Source organism: Prenolepis imparis, unplaced genomic scaffold (assembly GCF_030444845.1).
Source record: "Prenolepis imparis isolate NDT839.2.m4 unplaced genomic scaffold, iyPreImpa1.0 SCAF_9, whole genome shotgun sequence".
Taxonomy (NCBI): domain Eukaryota; kingdom Metazoa; phylum Arthropoda; class Insecta; order Hymenoptera; family Formicidae; genus Prenolepis; species Prenolepis imparis.
In genome coordinates, this window is record NW_028141167.1 from 998,195 (window position 1) to 1,019,224 (window position 21,030).

Here is a 21,030-nt window from a genome sequence, read left to right on the forward strand (position 1 = left end):
CTTGTATTTTTATGTTGTAAATTTGCCAACACTGCTCGCAAGAGCAAACGCGCGGATTTGCGCATCAACGAATTGCGCAGACTCGGTTATTCGGTCTTCCATCTCGTACAGGCACGGACTTGTCGAAGTGTTTCTTTCAGATAATTTTAGGACAGATGTTTCATTTGCCGCTGTCCTGCAAGTTTTCGTCGATAGACGATTAGAAAACAAATATGGTACCTCTCGGCCCGTCACCTGGGCACCAAACGTCCGTCAACAACTCTTCCACTACAGCGGTTAGCGGAACGAAAAGCAACGCGACTTTGGTAATTTGAATTTTGGTAAATGAGAGAGAGAAAGAGAGACAGGTTGAGGTTAGCTATGCAAGCACAAGTGGCACAAGCCGGTTAGATAAATCTAAACTTCAAGATAATACATGAAGGACCGATTTATATATCAATTGTATCTTTATGGAAAATGAGAAATTTTTAAGATGTTGATTAAATTTACATCAATTCAATTTTTCAGTATGTTTTTAGATTTGTCACGTTTTTTGGGGGGAGTTTGTACACATGTTTTTTTTAATGTTTTCATTCATATCATTTTTTTGTAGCTTTCCCTTCTTGCATATGCATTGTATAAATATAATATAGTTGAACAAAAAATATATTAAATTATCCAAGCTCGAGTGTTTATAAACTAATCATATTCATATGGAAAGTCCGATTAAAACGAGCAATTCATAATTAATTACAATATTATTATAATTTTTGATATAAAACGATACACAGTCTTAATTTAGATATATAATAAGTAAACGATACACAGTCATAATTTAGTTATATAAACGTTTCGAACTATACTAAGTCTTCTTCAGTAAATTTTCAAAAATTCAGTTTCTATGCGTTACGATACAATAGTTCATATTAAAAACAAAGATAAAAGCAGATCGCTGCAGATATGAAATTACTTAATGTTGTGGTGTAATTTGAGACAAATTAGAAGCCTCTTATAATCATTCTCGTGTATGAACGTTTGACTAAATTTTATTTTAAACATTATCAACCAACGATTGGAGCATTTCTTCAATACGAACATTCTTCGCTGGTCAGCGAAAGACGATCCCTTTGACTATGCCAATGTCGATTTGTTTTAGTTAATTGTTTGTTTTACTGTTATCAATAAAATCAAATGTGAGTTACTTACAGTTATAACTGCGTTCTATCGTTCTTAAAACACTTACATGATTACTTTAGTTGACTTGATTTCTAGGCTTCTAATTTTCGCTAGGACACGATATTCGATGTTAGTGTCTTTCCGTTGAAGGATGACGAGTTAATGATCACAATAACAACATCATAAACAATCTAAAAATTCGCCATCTCATTTAGAATGTCAAAATAAGATTCATCCAATAACTCGGTGTCAGTGATGTTATTAATCCCGTGTTTTTGTTCCTTTATATGTAACATTTCTGAGATCAATCTCTTATGATAATTAACCTCTGTGTCCAGAATCTTCACGTTATCCCAATCAAAATTATGCTGTTTGTTTAATATATGTTCAGAGACTACCGAGTGTTTGGACGAATCCAATCTTATATTATTTGCATGTTCTTTTAATCTGGTACGTAGTTTCCTTTTGGTTTGCCCCACGTAGGAGGCCTCGCATTCTTTACAGTCTATCTTATAGACGACATTATTATTTTATATAGTTGAACAATTTTCACTCTTTCTTTAGATAGCTGCTTTTTTCTATACATGTTTGAATACAACAATAAATTCAGCCAAACTTTAAAGTCTGACAATATTATGTTTGCATTCAGAATAATAATTTCATAATGCAAACAAATAATGCAAATGCGTAGTTATAGTATCTATATCTTTATTTTATTTTTTTTTTTTTTACAGAAACCCACCTATACGTTAAAGTATACTTTGGCTGGTCACACTAAAGCGGTTTCATCTGTTAAATTCAGTCCCAATGGCGAATGGTTGGCAAGCTCTGGTAAATAAGAATTCTTAGAAATACAGTTGTGCAAACATTACTCTGAAATACAATGGCGAATATCTAATTTTCAGCTGCTGATAAGCTTATGAAGATCTGGGGATCTTACGATGGAAAATTTGAAAAGACTATATCCGGTCACAAACTTGGTATTTCGGATGTAGCATGGTCCAGTGACAGTAGATTATTAGTATCAGCTTCCGATGACAAAACTTTAAAAATATGGGAATTAAGTTCTGTAAGTAATTCATTATATAAGATTTTTTCAATTAAAATTGGCAAAATGGACACACATGTGTATTGCTTGGAATTTAAAGTCAATTTTTATTTTTAAAAAAAGTTAAAGGCACCAATCATTTTTTAGTTATATGTTGTGAATGAATTACTGAAAACCTTTTAATTTAATAAAATATCAATGAGTTTAAATCAGCATTAAGCATCCAAGTAACATTAAACTTGGAATTAAAGTTTTATTTCTATATAGTCCAACAAATTAAGTTTTTTGTTTTTTTTTATGATATTATATTACTCTTTGGTATATTAATCTCGGATTTACTTTTAGGGTAAATGTTTAAAAACATTAAAGGGTCACAGTAATTACGTTTTTTGTTGTAATTTCAACCCACAATCCAATCTCATAGTCTCTGGTTCTGTAAGTATCATATATATTATATGTTATATACAATATATACACACACAATACACACATATACATTACTTATTTGTTAATCAATATATATATATATATATGATTCATTTAACTCGAATGTTTCAGAATTTTTTCAAAACATTAGTCTTTTCAAGAATTGAGTTAATTGATTTTTCTTTGCAATTTTGAAATGTTTTTTCTACTATTTTTGTCTTTCCAAGATTAAATAATTTATACTTTAAGAATAAATAGAGGTTCTGCATGTTATATTTAAGATATACAGATTTAAACGTAGACTATTCTCTATGTACTAAATTAAAATATAAGCTATACATATATATTACATGTGCAATTTATAGAAGAAAAGATGTAGAGAATTTACTGCTTTTAGTTTGATGAAAGTGTACGTATTTGGGATGTTAGAACTGGCAAATGCCTTAAAACTTTGCCAGCGCATTCAGATCCTGTTAGCGCAGTGCATTTTAACAGAGATGGCTCTTTAATCGTATCGAGTAGCTACGATGGATTATGGTAAACATTATCACAAAAAAAATTTCGTAATCGAGATAATCTATGAAAAGAAAAATATAAGCGTATATATAAAATGTGTACTGTGTATTTTTCTTTTGAAGATAGATGTATTCAAAAATATAATATTGATAGCTTATATTACGCAATATATATTACAGTCGAATTTGGGACACTGCCTCGGGACAATGTTTGAAAACATTGATAGATGATGATAATCCTCCAGTATCATTTGTCAAATTCTCACCGAATGGCAAATATATTTTGGCAGCTACGCTAGACAATACATTGAAATTGTGGGATTATAGTAAAGGGAAATGCTTAAAAACATATACAGGCCATAAGAACGAGAAGTACTGTATCTTTGCAAACTTTTCTGTAACAGGTGGAAAGGTGTGTATTATAGATCTCAAAAAGATATGTAAGATCGAGACAGCAATACAGAGACAATGTATTGTAACAATTGACTCAATATTTTTTTATTCTTACATAGTGGATTGTATCTGGTTCTGAAGATCATATGGTATACATTTGGAATCTGCAGACAAAGGAGATTGTACAAAAGCTACAGGGGCATACGGGTAAGTATATGTGAATTTAAGAACAGTAAGAAAATAGTGCCACACGCACTATTAAATAAATTTAAAGCCTTCAAATTTTGTACATACGACGCATATATATTCTCGAAAGCATATACTTTTTTTTTTTACTCAGATGTAGTACTTTGCACAACATGTCATCCTACGGACAATATTATAGCTTCGGCCGCCCTCGAAAATGATAAAACCATTAAACTATGGAAAAGCGATACATAAGGACGATCTGCAAATTTACTGTTACTTATCTCCTGTACAAATTTTTGTTTTTAGTTTACAAATGATTACATTGTAAAGCACTCTGATCATAAGGTTCATTTCATAACTGTATAAAATAATTAGAAAATAGTAAAGTAAATAATATTTTATACTAGAGAGATATGTTTTATTTTTGAGTAGTGTTAAATAGACTTTTATTTTAGAGTAAATTAATTTCGAGATATGCCTTTTAGCATTTATTATTAATTGTTATAAAGTATTACCAGGGAAGTAGTTTAATCTAAGTTAAGTGAAGCTATTCAATTCATTTGCACATTTCATTTGTCTGATGTTTTACTTGTATGTACAAAATTATATATTTATATATAAAAGTAGGCAGTAAATCGATATTCGATCGTATATACATATACGTATATCGTTTAGAAATGTAAGCAGCATCGAGCAAAGATATTTTGTTACTTCCAGTGTGTAATACATGTAAGTATGTAATAGATACAATTTGAAAATCACTAAAGATCCAAAATTCAAGTTCAAATGCAATAAATATACATCCGGCAGATGTTAGGCAAAGGAGTTATCAAGAAATAGGAATTTCAATATCTTTTAAATTCAGTAACTTCTAAAATTCATAACTTGCAAAATAATTATAAAATCTAAAATATTAGTTTCTATCTCTTAAATTTCTCTCACACATACATTCACACACACACACACACACACACACAGACTCGACATATATTAAGCTTCGTTTTTTAATTGATATATGTCTTAATTATATAGATTGATTTTAACAATGTATTAAATATAATTAATATTTATAAAATCTAATAAACTTTGCCTATCAGATCAGCTGTATCCTATAGTACAAGAAGAGATATGTAATAAAATTATAATCAAAAATATTATATATCTTTATTTTATATAATTACACATGATTATAGTTTGTTCAATTTATGTTAAAAAATACAAATATATAAAATATATTTCTATGCATAATTCTTGTGCTCTTTTTAAATTGTCGTATATTACTCTTATAATGTTTTATAATATTCTGTGAAAAGAAACAGTATTACAACCAAGATTGCCAATTTGCAGCTCTTTTTAAATTGTCGTATATTACTCTTATAATGTTTTATAATATTCTGTGAAAAGAAACAGTATTACAACCAAGATTGCCAATTTGCATACATGCGGCCCAAAATATTGAAGTCTTTCGCTTGATCTAACAAACAATCCACCTGGAAATATTATTATTCATTAATACGAGGTATAAAAGGAAATTTCGAGTTTTTTTTAGATATAGATATCTTGATTTATAACGTTAAAAATGAAGAAAATATGATATTGTTTATTTAGTTGTCTATAGCAAAGGGAAAAAATGATAGTCATGTATCATTTTTAACGTTATAATCAAATATGCTTGCAGTACTGAATCAAAATTACCTGCTCAGCAGGTGTCAAACAATCGTTTCTTATATCTGCTCGTGCTTGTTTGACGTCACCATTATCGCCAATGACAATGGCATAATATCTTGTAAAATATTCATCATGCGCCTCCCTTAATTGCTCCAATGTAATGAGTGATGGATGGATCCCATTTAATTTCTTCGCAACTATCTCAATATTTTTCTTGGACGACCATGTTAAGTCTGCGCAATATAATACGATTTTTGTATTATTTATATAAAATATTATAATATAATATTCTACGAACTTATTTGTATATATAAATGTGCGAAAGTTACAAGAGATTATATTTAGGAAGTATATTTTTTTCTCTTTAAATAATCGTGCATACATTTATATATATATTATATATAATATATTTATTATATATTATATATAATCTAATAAATTTTATATAATTAAATATTTTATATATATATTTTATATAATAAATTATATATAATATAAAAAATTTTTAAATTATATAATAAATTCATAGAATATTATATAAACTTGCATCAGAGTGTATTAAAATATTTCACAAATTTATATTTATTTCTTATAAATGCAAATAAGAGTACGTATATTTCTTATAATAGCTTATAATACTTATATTAGTAAGCATATTTCACATATATAAAAATTCGCAATTCGATGTCTTCCGTACTGAACAAGATCATCTGTAAAATTCACAGTATTTTGTGCCTCACATTACCTGCGTCAACATCTTCATCACCATCCCTCATCGTTATCTCGTCGTCATTGTTGATATTCGACCGATTGGCAGGCTTGTGAACGAAGATGTTCATGCAAGCGAGGATCGGGCCGCGATCGTCGCGCAGGGCACGCATCACGTAGGTCATGATTGTCGCCAGGAGGTCGCGCTCGGTGAAGGGTCGCAGTAACTCGAGTATCTGCGGCGTCAGACGAAAGGGCACGAGTTCCGGTACGGGGGCGCGTATCCCGCCGCCGAAAGCGTGGCCGAAATCGATGCCCAGGCATCGTCCGGTGGTCACGCGCACCAGGGTGTTCTGCAGATGACGATCGCCTACGCCTGCGAGCCAGTGCGCCGCGCACATTGTCGCGTAACTCGCGACGAAGTTGCGTCGCAATGTCGCGAAGCACTCCGGCGAAGGACTAACGGCGGTGAAAGCATCGCGCAGAGCAGTTTGCCTGCTCTCGCCGACGAAGCGCTCCATCTGATCCGTGACCGTTCGCCAGCTGTACCTGGATGCGGCCTCCTTGTACTGATCGATGAGCCGAGGCTGCCTCGGGGATGTCGCGTTCGCTATCCACGTCGCGTATCTCTCGCGAATCTTCTCGCATCTTTCGATCTCTGTCTTGGACAGAGTGAAGCGTACCAGATCCTCCAGGGATTTCGTATCCTCGATCCACTGTATGAGACCGAATGATCTCGACAACGGAATCACCTGCGAATTGAGAAGATTTATGTGTTATTGCGAATGGAGTAAAGGAATGTGTGTATAGTATTATTAGTATTATTTGTTTTTATTAATTTACATAATATATAAAATATATATACCTCATACGTGTCTATGGCTAAACGTTTTTGTCTGCAACTCGCGTCATTGCGCAATGTCCTGTTCATGGTGGCGTACAGCTGCTGCAGGCCGCGATCGATCGTCAGATCTTCGCCGAATTTCACCAGGAACTTGTACTCCTTGCCGTTGTCGCCCACCATGCCGATGCGAATCGGTTTGCGCAGGGATCGCATAACCGCTACGCGCGGCTCGAAACGCGCGATTTTCGCATGATAACGCGGTATGGGTTCCCTGTCACCGACGTATTGGCCGGGTACCTCGATATCGCCGCCCGTGTACTCGTGCAAGAACGGGCTGTAATCGTTCAATCTGTTTTTGCTCGCGCGTTTCAAGAGTTGCTCGTCCAACGATTTCTTGAGTCTTTGTATTCCGTCCTGCATGGAATCGCGATCTTCAGGATTCAAGGCTTTTATCTCCCTTTCGTATCTCGCGATCGTCCTGTAGATATCACCCGGACGAGGATCATTGTTCCCCGCCTGCGCGTTCGGATAGACCTTTTGCAGTAGCGAGTCGATGACGACTGTCGCCGCTCTTCCTCGCGACAGATCCCTTAGCGCTTCGTCGAGATAATACTTGAGATACAATTCTGGTTGCGCCACATATTGTATCGCGCGCAGGAACTTATCGTACTTGTCCAGCTTGTCGCTCAAGAGCAAACGTACTTGCTGAATGTTTCTGTCTTGAGGGACACCGGGGTTTCTCTCGACCACCTGATGATACGTATAGGCGACCGCGTCGGGATAAGTTTTGGCAAGTCTCTCGACGATCGGTGCGATCGACGGCGTGGCTAGGTGGGAAAACAGCAGATCCTGCCAGCGTAGAAACAACCATGGCTGCAACTCGGCGCATTCTTGAACGAATGTGTCACGCGTTCTCTGGTCCCGCAACCGTTCTGGTCTCAGCAAGCAGGGAAAATAGTGCGCCGCCTCGAGATAGTCGTGACGCATAGCTTTCAGGGTGGAGGACAGGAAATCGTAGAAAAGTTCGTCGCTCCCCGCATCGGTGGACGTCAGTCTGCCGTAACAGTGCCGAGCCAAGGCGCAATAGTGCTCGCCGATATTGGTGGCGACGGTTCGCTCTGCGTACCTGCAACACTCTCGCAGATTGTTCAAACTGTACTGCAACAATTGCTCCTGAAGAGACATATTCAGATCGACGCGTGTCGATTCCGCGATTCTTATGTCCTGCAGGATCACGACGTTACTTGCCAACGCGCGCGCGAATTCTGTGTCCTTCCTGCTTGAAAATTCGATCTTCGAAGCCAGTGCACCGACGTGCTGCCAAATGGCGGTTTTCGTGTCGACGTCGAGTTCATCCAATCTTAGCAGTTCGTGCAATCGCCTCCAAGAAACGGTATAATCGGACATTTTTCTGGAAGCATTCGTCTCGACGTCGGCGCACAGACACTTGATCCTAGCCTCGCGCCATTTCAACTTAGCCTCGAGCCACCCGATGCCCTTTAAGCGATTGTTATAATTCATGTAATCCAGATGCTTCTCGGCGATATATCGGTGTTTCTGGTGCAACGCAGCGTCGGCGATGCCCAGTCGGAGTTGATAACTGTTTTGGAATATCTGCTCTACGATCGCACATTTCTTTCTGTAATTATCCTCGTTTCTATCCTCTTTCATATCGTTGAAGATGTTTAAAAATAACCTTGAGATGTACGTTCGATAAGCGGCTAATTTATTCCACTGCACGAGATTGTCTTGAACAGTGGGTATTTTCGACGACCAAAAGTTCAACAACGCAGCTAGCCGGTCTAAGTAGTTCGCATCGTTCGCACATCGAAGAACCTTGAGCGAAGCGTTGAGATCGTTCATGGCCTGCAGCTTCAGCGATTCGCGTATTCTCCGTTCGGTGCAGAGGGGATTCAAATCGACCCATTGCTCTCCCGTCTTATCCAGAAGATCGTTCAACAGATCGGTGGCCTGTCTCTGCTGCTCTTCGCTCGTCAGCAGAAACATTATTAGATCTTCGCCTACCGCTTGCTTAAGATACTTCTGTTTATTTCGATCGTCCATCCACGATTGGATGATTGGCAGATCGTTGTCAATCAACGTCCAGTTTAACTCTGCCGTCATATGTACGTAAGCATCGCAGGCATACGGAACCATCCAGTCCTTCCATGGGTCGTTCCAGACACCATTCAGATTTCCGTTGTACGAGCGGTCCTTCACGAACCGATCGATCTCCGACCAATCGGATAAATTCTCGACGGCCTCGAGTAAACCTTGAAAGCAGTGCTCCCTCATCGACCGATTCTCAATTTGTTCGTAAGCGCGTTTGTAGGCATCTTTCGCTTGGATCCAATTGCCGTTTATTTCCGCGAAAGCCGCTTCCTGAAGAAAGAACGAGTTGTTTTTAAAAAAGAATCAAAGAAGTTTTTTTCCAGATGGAAAGGATGTATAAAAGACAACAAAACTAATAGAATTATTTTGATCGATAGAAAATGATTTCTGTGAACTCAACTCTATTTTCTCTTACTTTATAAAAGAAATCTATATTTTTGTGTCAATCAAATATCAGAATTACCTGCACGTCAGCGCCGTGCGATTCAAAGAATTGCCGTCTTCGGAAGATACTTAAAACAACGTCGACGTCATTCAGTGATTTATAGAGAGATGCCAATTGCATCCACTTATCGGTCTCTTCGTACTCGTGTCTTCGCATTCTTTTGTTCAGTGTAGGCGAGTCATCATCCCGTGGGTCAGGCAACAAATTGCGTTCCAGGAGAAGAGCGCCGAGAACGTCCAAGCGGCTCGTCTTGGAGATCTTCGCTATGTCTCGCGGATGACAGTCGGTGACGTTTAATTGTAACAATGTCTCCAGAATAACAGCGTTGAAGGGACTGTCTCTCTCGCTCGAATCGTGCAAAATACTCTTTAAATTGTCCACAACGGCCCGATAGAAATCGTTGGATTGATTTCTCTCGGTCGTTTGTTCGATCAATGAACAGACTAACAACACAGTCACGTCTTTACAGATCAACCGATCTAGTTTTATCAACTGTTGAAGCGGTACAATCAGACTCGAATGAGGTATTTCAATGTCGGGGAAATCTCCGATTCTATAATCTCTGTGAATAAAAGCAGAAGAACATTAACATTTATTCAAAATTCACATATGTAATCTAAAAAATATCCAAGTCTGATCTTACCTGTACAATCTCACGCTACTTCTCTGCCTGATACTTTCCTGCTTCATCATTTCTGCCCGTTGCACGTTTTTCTGTATTTTCTTATGACGGATGATGTTTGCGACGTCTGACGAGTTTGCCAGCAATCTAACGGGTCTTCTGCGCGTCGTCGTGGCTCGCGATGACTGTCTCGACGAAGATGCGATTGTCGTTCGATCGAATTCGAGGGCCGTGGTGATATCCACAGCTTCGTCGTCATCGAGAGTCGGCTCAAACTGCAAATCCTGCGTCGCACGGAGTCTCAGAGGAATATTTGAGTGTCGCGAGAAACGCGAATAGGAATTTACGCCATGTGAATAATCGGCATCGTCTATCTGAGAGAAGGTGCCGTAGCTCATCTGCGAGGCAAGCGAATCGACGAACATCGGGGTCATATAACTTAGATTCCGCCTCCGCCAGGAAACTGCTACTGTATAATTCTCGAAGATGCAATCGTCGTGCAACGGCGCGTCGAACATGTTCTTGTTGTAATCCCTCGATTTGGTAGTCAGCTGCAGCATCAACAGCGCCACGAAAGGCGCGAACGCGTCGTCTTCAGACGACGACGACGACGTCGTCGTCGTCTTCCAAAGCCACGAGTGCATGGTGAGAAGTCCGAGCAAACGATTCTTCGAGCTCTCCGTGCTGAGCTTTGTCTCCTCCGTCCAGAAGCGCAGTATTTTGTCCTGCAACTCTTGAGATGGATCCAGCAAACCGGCCAGCAGGTTCTCCATGCTTATAGACCGGAGGTTCTGAAGAATCTTCTGAAGATCGTCGTCATTCGCCGTAGTCTCTTCCGAGTATTTCCTGTAAACTTTCATGAGTATGTCGTAGACTAATTCCCGGTGTTCCGTGTTTATGTCTTTAATGTACGGGATCGTTAGATTCACGTAGGTCAACAGATCCGACGGTGGGATGGTCGCTACTAAATTGCCGACGATTCCCAGCGCCAACTTCTCGCAAAACGGTGCTCGATCCCTCAGCACTTTCTGAAGCTTCATACGACGCGTATAATTCAAAATCATGGATTGGTCGAGTCTCGGCATCGCTAACGCGAATATCTCCAGGCAGTAGGGTCTCTCCACATTCTTGGCCATCGCGCTGAACGTCACGTTGATGTAATCCGTGGCAACTTCGGGATAAGTCCGGCAGAGAACAGCGATGCGTTTCACCTGTTTAATCATATATTGATACTGCTTTTCAAAACCGAGGACATTGGAGATTTTCTCTTTTACTTTGCGCTTCTTAATCTCTCTCTCGACCTCGTCGAGCTTATCCAAAGAGTTCAGGTAGAGTCCGAGGCATTCGCTGCACTGCAGAGGCGTTTTGTCCGTTTCAGACGTATTCCAATCGTCCAACGATTTCAGCAGGAAGTCGACGATGTCGTCTCTCGGGACGATCTTTTCCGTCATACCGTTGTCGAGAAGCACTAAGATGAGATACACCGCGGCCTTCGGTGCGGATATTATTTTCTCGTTCAACAAATCGTTCGGCACTCGTAGATAGCTGTGCCACTTCTCCACTAGAGTCCTTATTAGACCGAGATTATAGTCGTACACGCGTCGTTCATCGAATGTTTCTAATGCTCTTTCGATAAGCGCCTTGAAAAGTTCCTGAGCTTGCGCTCCGCCATTCTCGCACGGCAGGGCCACGTCGTGCCAATCTATAAGTATCTCCAGAATGTCCGTGATGATATAATTCAAATGGTATTGTTTCAGATAATCAGCGACGGTTGTGACAATCGGTGTTAACATAAACTTGGCGTAAGGCTTGAACACATCGACCGTGTTCCAGAAGATCCTCAGTAGAAATAGTCTGAGATTTACTTCATGATACGACCGCATAGCGTTGCAAAAGAGTTCCATACACTTGGGCAATTCGTTGCTCGATACGCAGACCTCCCTCATGCGTCGCAATAGGACGCATATATACGGCATGCATTCGTGTTGGTTGAAATCATCGCTCTCAAGGACAATGCTCGTCGTGCCGTGCGCATTGCCGAGATTTCTCGAACCGGGACGAGGCAGCAGAACGCTTCTGTTGAAATCATAGGCGTTGATGTCCTCGGACAGCGTGGAGGTCATCAGATCGTAACTGTGAACGTACGTATATCTGTATCGTGAATCGTCCATGCTGAAAGTTGTGGATCTCACGTTAACGGCGATCTCGCGGGTCTTCGGATGTTCCTTAAAAGTCTGACCGAGATGGTAAGGCTTATCGAGATCCACAATGTTCTTCCAAATGAAGAGACATTTCGCGCGATCTTCGCCGAATACTATCTGGTAGAAAAATTCCTCCTCCTTCAAGCTGATGATCGCCAACGAGCAGTTGTACGCGGAACAGTGCAAGAGACGCAAGAGCTCTTTAAATCCCGGTTTCTTAATATTTAGAGCTCGCGTATCCTTGGTGCGTATGAATAAACTTTGAAGCTCCTTGCCGGTCTCGATTTGATTAGAAGTATTTTGCGGGATTGTCGCGATCACATCCTCTATCTTCTTTATATCCACCGTAGCTAACATGATTGTTATCAGTTGAAAGCATCCAATCTTGGCCACGATGATCTGTTTGGTTCTCGTCTCGTCGGTGGATTCTGTCGGGATGGATGGATCAATGTAACCGTACAACTGGCAAATGTTTCGCTCGAAAAAGCGCTCGATCGTGATCGCGTCGCAAAACTTGAACGTTGGCAAGAGAAATCCGTTCAGAACATCGAACCTGTCAGTTTCGTTCATGAACTCCATGTCGGAGTTAATAAACATGTTATACGTCAACTCCAATGATCGTAGAACGTGTTCACTGGACACTTCGCGATAATATTCGCGCAGATGTTCCTCCACTTTTCCGTCCCGAAACAGACGATCGCCAGTTCCGGTTGCAAAGTGTATCACGCCCTCGAGCATGGTTATTGATTTTGTTGTCGACAACAACGTCAGCAGTATTTCAAAACAGTCGATCACCTTCATGGCGTTCACGCTTGTCTCAGATAGATTCGAGCATAGATCCTTGGCGTTGTTCTTCAGAAACCGCAGGATTCTTTGCAACTCGTTGAGCCTTTCGTGAATGTGATCCGTCGTCGCGTCCGTCAGGCAAATAAAAAATCTTTGCAGAATCAGCGTCTTATACTCAAGATCACCATTACTCAATTGATTCAGAATCCATTCATAGAATGCGGAATCCCGCGCGAGTTTCACGGGCTTCGAACCGAGACGCACCACAATGCCGTAAATATTAATCAGTCTCTCCTTGCGACTGTCCATATTACAGATGGCATTCTTCAGGCACGTAAATTCCCGCAGAATCGCATTCACCGTCGCACCTACGTGAGCCTGCAATTCGCGTTTGTGCTGTTTTAGATACAGCAGCAGATCCTCGAGCCACTTGAGCAAAAAGGATGGTTTGTCGCGCGACGTCTCGTCAAAGACGAGCGTGATCGCGCCGACGTGCGTCAACATAAACTTGAAAATCGCGCTCTTAAACATGTTCAAAAAATATTCGCCGTGAGTAATCTGTGCGGAATCCGCGCCGATGACCGGAGTCTCATCGGATATCAATCTCACCAGCTTGTCGGCTATCGAGCGAGTATCTTCGGGTACCACCATTATCGGTGTCTCGATCGTCGATGAGAACAGCGAGAGTTGAAACTCCATTAGGGTTCTCAAATATTCGATCATCAGCGCGTTCAAATTTCTGCAAGTCGGTTCCCCGATGCGTCTACTCACTAGAAACTCGAAGATACTCATCACCGTCTCCTCGCCGTTCACGAAGGCTTGGCTCGTTTCTAGGATCGTTCGATCGAATATGTCGCATCGCTGTAGCAGAATCAGACCGTTAACATGCTGGATCAGATTGTCGCCGAGATTGTTTTGCGCGATGTCGTGTAAATTGAGAAGTCTCGCGACGTATCTTCGGCCGGAAATTATAAGACAATCCTTGAAGATGTTCGGTAAACCATAGGTAAGACGCAATTTCATAGTGTTTAATAAACTTTCCAGGACGTGCGGTAACTTGTCCGTCATCTCAATGTTCCTAATGTCGAAGCCGACCGCTCGTGGATACATTATACACTTGACCGTTAACACGGACAAGGACTTGTCCCACAAGGATTCCGGTACAGCATTTACCTGAAAAATGATAATCATTGAACTTTATCACAGTTGCTCCTCGACAAAATTGTATGCGTTAATTTATCGAAATAGTCCTTAAAACAATTGTATTGCGATTAATAATTGATTTATTCATGAGCAATAATAATTATAGCTTGGCCCTTATTAGTTTTATTATTCGCAAATTGTTAATTTGATTCGATAAATCTGCTCGATTATTTAACTAGCACTAAACTAAACAATAAACTGGCAATAAGCGCAACTCACGTTAATGTTCAGCAGCACTTGTATAAAATTCAACGTAGCCATCAGAGTTTTGCACTGTAGCGTCTGCAGTTGTTCGAGTTCCCTGGAATTTATCGCAATCGCCTCTATCGGAAAATCCTCGATTACTCGCCAGAATTGACAAGTAAAACTACGAATACAGGAGAAGATCATATGTTCTTGTGCGTCATCGAGAGCGGGAAAGAGAGTTTCTATCTGAAGCAATTGGTTCTCCAGCAACCATACGTAGTAATTCAGAGCTTTCAAAAACGGTGTCACATTGCCGATGACGGAGATGTCTTCTATGTCCGATTCCAAGCCTTTCAGAATAATATCGTTCAATCGATCCATCCCGTAAGTCTCGACGAAGATCCGTATCGTTTCTTGCGGACTATCGACGTATTTCGACACGTTGAGATACAATTCCATGCATTTCGCTCGACAACATTCGTCGAGTGTTCCACACCGCGATAATAACCAATGCAGAGCGTGAGTCACAGTTGCGCCCTCAAATTCGTGCGGCTTCCTCCTCTTGTCCCGTGGATCAGCCACCTTCAAAAGATCTGCTTTGAATCTCATTACTTTTTCGACGTGAGCCAGCGCGTTCGCAATTGATGGATCGTCGCATTCGTCATTCAAACTGCAGACGAAACAGTAGAATATTTCTAGCCAATAGATCGACACTGTGTCATCGTCCTCGCGCAGAATCACATAGAGATGATTAAAGGCTATGGCCGCGGCTACGCGTTTACGCATCGACGGGTGCAGAGCGAGCTCGTTGATCCTTCGGACGATCCGATGTACGTTCGACTGGGTCTCTTGCACTTCCGGCGCTTGCCTAATGGACAAATTAATTTATTATGCGCTTGTTTCAAAAATACATAAAAATAGTCGCAATAAAAGTACAACAAACCGAATTAAAAGAAAATAATAATACAAAAGTTGTCAGTTTTGTAAACAAAAAATACTAAAAATCCTTGAGATACCTGATCGACCAACGTGTGAATTCCGCCAGACACGTGCCGGAGAATTCGCGCAAGGCGGGATTCGAATCGTCGGTTAAGTTGTCGAATAGCGAATCGAGAACAGGAGAGATCACGGGCGATAATAGCATGAACCTAGAGCTAAGCCATCGCATCAGCTGTAACGTCAACGGCTGAAAGAGGCCGCGCACAACCTCGTCGGAATCGCAGCCAAGAGCAAGCATGGCCGGGCACAGAGTGCCGTAGAGCACGGTGAAACGATTCTCCGAAGTGGATAGGTGTCGCGCGGTGGACCCGACGATGAGGGCCACCATCGAATGCAGAACCTCGCAGGCCGCGATCTTGGTGCGCCGATCGCTGGATTCGCGCGCCAACGCGATTATCCGTGGCAACGTTCGATCGAAGTGGATGTCCAGTCGCGCGTCCGTCAGCGGTAAGCTGTACTTGAGCAGATTCTTGCGATCCCAGGACGCCCCGGTGCTACGGGAAGCGCGATCGTGCACGAAACTTGACAGCAGATCGTGGTCGAGAGATCCTAGGAACAGCAGAACTCGTCGTTGGAAGTTTCGCAGCTTACACTCAGTGTCAACCACTTCGACGCGTTTCACGCGACTTCTCGCCGTCGTTAGATCTTGAGAGACCTCGACGGAGCTCTCCGTGCTGCGCAAATATGGTTCCAGGTACGCTACGATCTCGCGCAGCAATTCGTTCGTTCGTTCCTGCTTTCGTTCTTGCTCAGTCCACGTCTCCAGAGTAGTGAGCGCAGTGTCCGCGAGTTCCAGATTGCTCAGACCGACAGTAAACGCGATCTTGAATGCCGGTAGCGTGCATGATAGTGTATCCTTGAGGTATACATGAGGTGCATCCAGGATCAGGTAGAGACATGAGATTAGCAATTCGTTTGAGAACGTGGGGATTAGATCGAGAGTACGTGCCAAGTAATTAGATAAAAGCTCTTTTATCCGTTGCAATTCTCTGATGTTCTCTTCTTTTTCTTCTTCGTCTTCTTCTGACACGCGAGCGACAAAGATCTTCATACCAGTCCGAACGAGCTTATAGAAACCAGATATCAAAGGATACTTATACGATAGTCTGATAATTTCGTAGAGAAATCTGCACACGGTGTTGGCGAACAGCGACAGCTCCGAGGTGTCGATAACATCGACGTAAAGGTCTACAAGATTCGTGAACACGCGAAAGTCCGCTTGGTTCAAGGCACTCTGAGTAAGGGCTACGTCCGAATACACGGTGTCCTCGTTTATTCGTTTTACACGTACGTCCAATCGGCCGATCAACGTGATAGACACATTTATCAAGGTGTCTGCCACATGTTGCGCCATTTGCTCGCATCCCAGATATCTCTCAACGTTCAGTAGTTCCGTCCACAAAGGTAGATAATTCTTGTAGCATATCGGTGACTGTTGCAAGTTGTTCAGTTCTCGTTGTAACTCCGCGTCGAGCGCCAACGTGTGCGAACAGCTCCAAGCGATGCCGTTATAAACTGATTACAAAAACGAGATTTAATACAATTATTTAAAATTACAATTATTTAAAATCAATCTATTTACTTACTTATATTATCGAGATATTGCTGCAGAAGACTTCTATCGATAGTTCCAAGTTTGCTGATAATTTTAATCAACGCTGAAACAGCGAGCGCGTTGTTAGATATTACCAAGTCAGGAAATCTCTTGATCGTATAGATACTGAGTTTTATAAGAACGTTAATCTTTTCAATTGTAACATCAGGCATGTGACACAGTATTTCCGACAGCGCTTCTTGGTAACAACAGATGGTTTCTATGTGCGTGGAATGATTCTGTTCGCTTGAAAAAGAAAAGATACAGAAAATTTATCATTATTTCATTAAGATCGAAAAAAAGTAGAAAATTTCAATGTAATATTAATATTAAAATAATTATATTGGATATATCTGAAATAGTTTTATTCTTACCTGAAGCAAAGAGGAAGTGCATAACTGGATATAATCGAATACATATATCTGACGTTGAATTTTTCCATATGCCTTTTGCATGGTGCAGCCATTTGACTGAATCCGTAAATAATTAGTTGCAATGTAGCTAGACCTAAGTCGGTATTTTGAAATTTGTTTTCAAATTCTTCAACAAAAAACTGAAATCAGAAATATAAATTACAGAAGCATTTTATAAATTAGCAAAAAAAAACTATAACACAATATCTTATTTACCACTAATATTTCTTGTACATCTCCGCTATTTGTTTCTGTAAGAATGTGCCCCATAACTTGGTAAAATTTTTTCAACGCGCGCCGTCCGTAAGCACCAGAAGCGGTAGTCTTGCATGATAAACTCTGAAGAAATTCGTGCCAATCTTTGTAATCAGAATACAGAAGATCTTGAAAGAAATTCATATGACGACTCAGAAGATCTATCGCCGATCTAATCACAGGTTCTTTATCTAGCTGCTTAAGATTCATAATCCATTTGTACAATTTTTCGAAGTGTTTCTTTCTTGTTTCCTCCGGCGGTTCACTACTGTCCAACATGTCCGCGAGAACATCAAAGTACACATGAAAATCGTTGGGTAATCTCGATAATTCGGTATTTGAATTATACTGTGTATAAAAAAATATTATACAATATTACATATCAAATTAATGTTACAAATATTATATAACGTTACATATTCTTAGTTCTTGATAACTCGAATTGCTTAATAATTAAATTTATAGATCGTAGCTGAATAGCTTTACCTCTTTAGATGCATCAAAATACAGTAAGTTAAAAATATCATTCCAACGGTTCTGCGAACAGACATTTCCATTGTACTTGATTATCTTACCAAGAACACGAAATATCAATCTTCTTTCTATAACAGAGAACAACATAAAATCATTTTTTTAATTCACATTTTAATTTAAATAAAATTATTATATATTCATTTTTATTATATTTCCCATTATATTCACCTTTTATATTATATATATTATAATTCCTAAATTGTCTCGTAAAGTGTTGCACTGTCTCACCGAGTCTTAAATCATCATTCCTGAATAACTCTATTAATTTTGTAAAAGCGTTACAAGCAGCTTTCTGGGTGTAACAAGCACATTTTATAGTTAGCGCTAACTGACACACATCCTATAACATATTATAAAGAACCATTAAAAAATTATAAATAAATCATATAAAATGTATATAAAAATGCAGCATTAAGTTTACTTCAAAATATATTTCACTTAAATAGAAATGATACAATATTAAAGTCTTGTATATAAGTTATATTAACAATAGAGAAGAAGTATGTGTATGGTTTATAAAAGTAGAATTATTCATATTTCAGTATCTACAGCTAAGAACAAGTAAGATAATTTATGCATGTTTTGTACTATGTAATCTAAGCAAGTTTCACGCATGCAGGATTCTATTTGATGAATATGAATCCTGAAGTTGAAATAAGAGACGCTGGTGACGTCATCATTAAATCATCCTGTTATCTTGAAGTAGGCACAAGTAGGGAAGATATGTATCTTCTTAATATCGTGACAAAGAGAAGCATGTATTATCATCAAAAAATGGAACAATACCCCAGACACATACCTCAGAAATTCTAAGAAAAATTCTACACACCAGATTTATTTTTAATTTTTATTACTGTATCTTATATAATTTATTATTTTATAATACCTTAATTTGAAGAGTATATTGTACGAAACACAAAGTTGTGTAAAAATTTTGGATAAAAAATTCAAGAAAATGAAATGCCCCTGTGAGTGCATTGTCAATAAATCTATTTTCTTCCGACCTTCCCCGACTTTTAAGTTCACGGTTGAGGAAACACAGCAAGCCATCTCTTCTATCAAATATGCTGCATACAAGTGATTCTAAGAAACAAATGCATATATAGGTATATATATATGACTGTATATAAATTATTACAATAGATCTGTTCTTTTCAGCTAAACTGGCTGCACTAGTTCAGAGTTTATCTTTATTATTCCACATTGGAGGGAAGTCAGTTCAGGTGAAAAGAACAGACCTAATATTGCAAGGTTTTAAAATTAAAAATAATAAACATACATAAAATAAAAGCCAATCATATTTATAATTTTTTATATATAAGATATATTTATTGTTAGTATAACCAAAAGGGGATGTTGATAAAATAAGCAATACTTTAATAAAAATGTTAAATTAATTAATTCTAATTAAAATTAATTAATCAGTAATTTAAAGTTTAATGATTTAAAAATTTGCAGAATTTTAAAATTATTGAAAAATTACGGTAAATTATGATAAATTATACATCGAGACGTTTTGATTTACAAAAAATCATTGAATAGAATCTCTCGTTAGGATATAATGCAGCCAGAAGGAGTGATGTTCTATATTATTTTAATACAATTAAAATGATAAAATAGTATTATTATAAGCTATTATAAAATTCATTATTATTATACTTACCGCGATGTTCAAGTGAAACAATCGCGAGAAATCCCTGACCATTGTTCAAAATGTTTGTCAAGGCACCAAAATCTCTGATGGAGATATCCCGATGTAATGTTTCTATGAAATTTTGATAGGAATCCATTCTTCATTTTACCCGAGCTCGAAATGTTAACTGTACCCCGTACTCCGTAGCTGCAACTGCACGACTACTTTATCAGTTGCTTTCCTTTACACTCAAGTGATACTGAGTCACTCAGTTATGTGAGTATTTTATACTCAGATATGACGTCATTGGTTCAGTGAGTAAAAGGAACGCGCAAGTGAGAAAATATTCTCAATAATCTTAAATCTAGCATTGTAAATTGTATCGTGAGTAATCGTGAGTTTTTAAAGCATAACGACGTCCCGCCACAATAATACAGGTTCATAACCTTACTTTTAATGTGAGTCTATTAAACTCACTAAAGCACACGGTCTCGATCGTGTGCAGAAACTCAGTTGAATCTCACTTTCTCAGCTTCAAAAGGAACGTGCATTCAACTGAGTTATGACGTCACAAGTGAGAATTATCTGAGTTTTGATGTAAATGGAAAACAACTATCGTTATCAGCTGTCATCTCATCATCACCACTACACACAATTGGGATATGAAGGGAGAGGGATAAACTTGTGACGGAACTTTCGCGCGCATGCGTGAATTATGTCATTGCATGTGACCGACTTCACAACTCACAACAAATTCACGCGGAGATCGTGATCGTGACAGAATGTTAATACAGATTTAATTTAATTCAATATTTTTTTAATATTCCTAAGCTTTTAATACTTTTAGTAGTAAGAACGGAGCAAATTAAATAATTAGAATATATGCATATTGTCATTTGTTTTATTTCATTTCAATATTTATGCGATATATACTACAATATTTTATATATTATTTATATATGATATTGCGTTATTTTAAGTTATATGATATAGCAAGTATAAAATATTATATAGTTTTCAAATTTTAATGCCTTTAAAATATATATATGAATCTACTTTTTTTATTTTTTTAAAAAGTACTCTGCGTTGATACCACTGCTT

The 21,030-nt window shown here is 38.8% G+C and overlaps 2 protein-coding genes across 3 annotated transcripts; one reads left to right on the forward strand and one right to left on the reverse strand.

Moving 5' to 3' along the window:
- The first annotated feature begins 97 nt into the window (after window positions 1-97).
- Window positions 98-4,871, forward strand: Wds (WD repeat-containing protein wds). Its single transcript, XM_083047196.1, has 8 exons — window positions 98-305; window positions 1,890-1,986; window positions 2,061-2,224; window positions 2,549-2,638; window positions 3,027-3,166; window positions 3,325-3,556; window positions 3,657-3,744; window positions 3,878-4,871. Exons 1-8 carry the CDS (start codon window positions 213-215, stop codon window positions 3,976-3,978), a joined length of 1,005 nt encoding a protein of 334 aa, XP_082903322.1. The 5' UTR covers window positions 98-212; the 3' UTR covers window positions 3,979-4,871.
- LOC145941220 (DNA-dependent protein kinase catalytic subunit) lies at window positions 4,872-20,569 on the reverse strand. Of its 2 annotated transcripts, XM_083047195.1 has the most exons (16): window positions 20,381-20,569; window positions 19,960-20,142; window positions 19,183-19,379; window positions 18,465-18,636; window positions 18,249-18,364; window positions 17,724-18,110; window positions 17,469-17,647; window positions 17,087-17,340; window positions 15,518-17,015; window positions 14,535-15,369; window positions 10,147-14,285; window positions 9,522-10,065; window positions 6,968-9,328; window positions 6,140-6,854; window positions 5,422-5,627; window positions 4,872-5,216 (listed from the first exon to the last, which is right to left on the reverse strand). In XM_083047195.1, exons 2-16 carry the CDS (start codon window positions 20,084-20,086, stop codon window positions 5,139-5,141), a joined length of 11,808 nt encoding a protein of 3,935 aa, XP_082903321.1. In that variant the 5' UTR covers window positions 20,087-20,142; window positions 20,381-20,569; the 3' UTR covers window positions 4,872-5,138. The 2 variants fall into 2 exon arrangements, with proteins under 2 accessions (XP_082903321.1, XP_082903320.1); XM_083047194.1 differs by having other exon boundaries at window positions 19,960-20,569.
- Window positions 20,570-21,030: the final 461 nt, after the last annotated feature.

Bases quoted from the DNA above. Each gene is read 5' to 3' on its own strand.
- Wds (XM_083047196.1), top strand. From the start codon at position 213: ATGGTACCTCTCGGCCCGTCACCTGGGCACCAAACGTCCGTCAACAAC. The intron at 3,167-3,324 runs GTAAACATTATC...TATATATTACAG, and splicing joins AGTAGCTACGATGGATTATG to TCGAATTTGGGACACTGCCT. The intron at 3,745-3,877 runs GTAAGTATATGT...TTTTTTACTCAG, and splicing joins AAAGCTACAGGGGCATACGG to ATGTAGTACTTTGCACAACA.
- LOC145941220 (XM_083047195.1), bottom strand. From the start codon at position 20,086: ATGGATTCCTATCAAAATTTCATAGAAACATTACATCGGGATATCTCC. The intron at 18,365-18,464 runs GTGAATATAATG...TCTCTGTTATAG, and splicing joins TAATATATATAATATAAAAG to AAAGAAGATTGATATTTCGT. The intron at 5,628-6,139 runs GTAATGTGAGGC...TATATTGCGCAG, and splicing joins TGATGAAGATGTTGACGCAG to ACTTAACATGGTCGTCCAAG.